At 49.2% G+C, this 1704-nt stretch overlaps 1 protein-coding gene across 6 annotated transcripts in view; it reads left to right on the forward strand.

Moving 5' to 3' along the window:
* The first annotated feature begins 1439 nt into the window (after positions 1-1439).
* APLP2 (amyloid beta precursor like protein 2) overlaps positions 1440-1704 on the forward strand; it is a 50611-nt gene continuing 50346 nt past the window's right edge. For 3 of the 6 annotated variants that reach the window (XM_026071659.1, XM_026071660.1, XM_026071662.1), the window contains exon 1: positions 1462-1596. In XM_026071659.1, coding sequence (XP_025927444.1) covers positions 1498-1596 — 99 coding nt within the window. In that variant the 5' untranslated portion in view covers positions 1462-1497. Of the gene's footprint in view, positions 1597-1704 lie in introns of all 6 variants that reach the window. The other 3 variants (XM_026071657.1, XM_026071663.1, XM_026071658.1) reach the window with 3 other exon arrangements.

Consider the following 1704-nt stretch of genomic DNA (forward strand, 5'->3'; position numbering starts at 1 on the left):
TTAAAAGTGTATTAACTTATATAGTACTTTAAAATACTTTCAAATGAAAGGCTCTATCCAAGGATTTATAAACAGCTTGTACTTTTTGGCCTGAAGAGAAGGAAAAATCTTTTTTTTTTAAAGGCAGAAGCTTAACTCAGAATATGCTCAGCTATTTACTTGTATATTCATATTGCTCAATAAAATATTTACATTAAAGTGTATTAGTCTTCAAAAAAACTCACTGAATCAATTTTCCAACTGAATTTGGCCAAGTTGAAAAGAAAATTACATATGCCAGAGGACTGCAATAAAAGAGATTTAAAGGCTTTCAAATACTATAAAAAGAGAGAGACTATAATAAGTGACTAGTGGACCAGTCAGCAGTTTTAATTAAAACTGGGCTGCTTATTGATCTATAGTACAGATTTACCCTCATCTCCAACACTTTAGCAATATTCCCTTCAACCATTTCAGAAAATAGCACTTGTAAGAGACACTAAAGAATATGGAAGTTAGAGTGTAAATGTTTTATAACTATGTGACATTTTGTACAAAGATGTTTTTCCTCCACCTCATGTAAGCACCATGTGTATTTCCATGCAAAAAATGAAAGTGAATATATAGATATATATGATACTACCTTCTTGACATAATTCTGACCTTTACTCTTAAAAAAAAAAAATGTTTAAAATGTATTGGTTTATATCAGCTTTTTAAAGGTGTTGTATTTGAAATCTGTGGGGGGAAAAATGTTCATGTCATTGGAACGAAGGGGAGCTTTGGCTGTTACTGCTTCAAGGCGGGCGTTTGCTGTCCTTGATTTGTTTGAAATACGTCCTCACCATTGGGAAAGCCAAAGAACTATTAATAAGGAATAAAGTGGTTCTCACTTCTGGAAAGGACGCTGTATCATCAACCTGTCAAGCCTGGTAGATGTACAGACCGTTGCGTTTTCAGACTATAAAACTTATTGATGTGGTGGTGGGGAAGAGGGATTTTTGTCTATATGTCACCGAAATGGTAACATATATACCCCCATATATCCCCACAATGCCTTCGCTCTAGGCTCCTCTGTATAATGACGTTTCGGTACTGGCAGTTTATTGCTCTGTCAGCCTAAAAGAAGGGGGAAAAACCCTCTGGGGTGTTTTTTCCCCCCAAAATTGCCCCCTRGGATCTTCTCCCCCACTAGGGCTCGGTCGCCATTTCCCAGCAGGCAGCGGGGCGCTCGCCCCCCCATGGGCGGAGCAGCCTCCCGCCAGAACCGCGCGGATTGGCTGGTGCGGGGGAGGTGGGCGGGGCTTCCCCGCCCGGCCTCCTTTACTCACTCGGGGGCGGGGGCTGGCTTCCCCGCCGGCGCCGCGATTGGTCCCTATCAGGGGGCCGTGCGGGCCGTCCCTCCTCCGGGGCCTGTGATTGGTCGCTTCGCGGGGCGGGGGCGGGGCTTGGCGAGGCGGCTCCCGGCGCCGCGCCGAGGGGGGCGCTGAGGCCGCAGTAGCGCTTGGGCGGCGGCGGATGGCGACGGCGGCGGCGATGGGCTCCGCGCTGCGCTTCCCCCTGCTGCTCCTCCTGGGGCTCGCCGCCCCGGCGGCCACGCTCGCCGGCTACATCGAGGTAGGCACGGCCGGGCCGGGCCTGCGGGGCTTGGGGCAGCCGGGCGCCGCGGCGGCCGTTGCGGACGGCCGTTACGGGCGGCCGTTGGGGGCGCGCGGGCAGCCGTTG

This window comes from Apteryx rowi, unplaced genomic scaffold (genome assembly GCF_003343035.1).
Source record: "Apteryx rowi isolate R43461 unplaced genomic scaffold, aptRow1 scaffold_33, whole genome shotgun sequence".
Taxonomy (NCBI): Eukaryota; Metazoa; Chordata; class Aves; order Apterygiformes; family Apterygidae; genus Apteryx; species Apteryx rowi.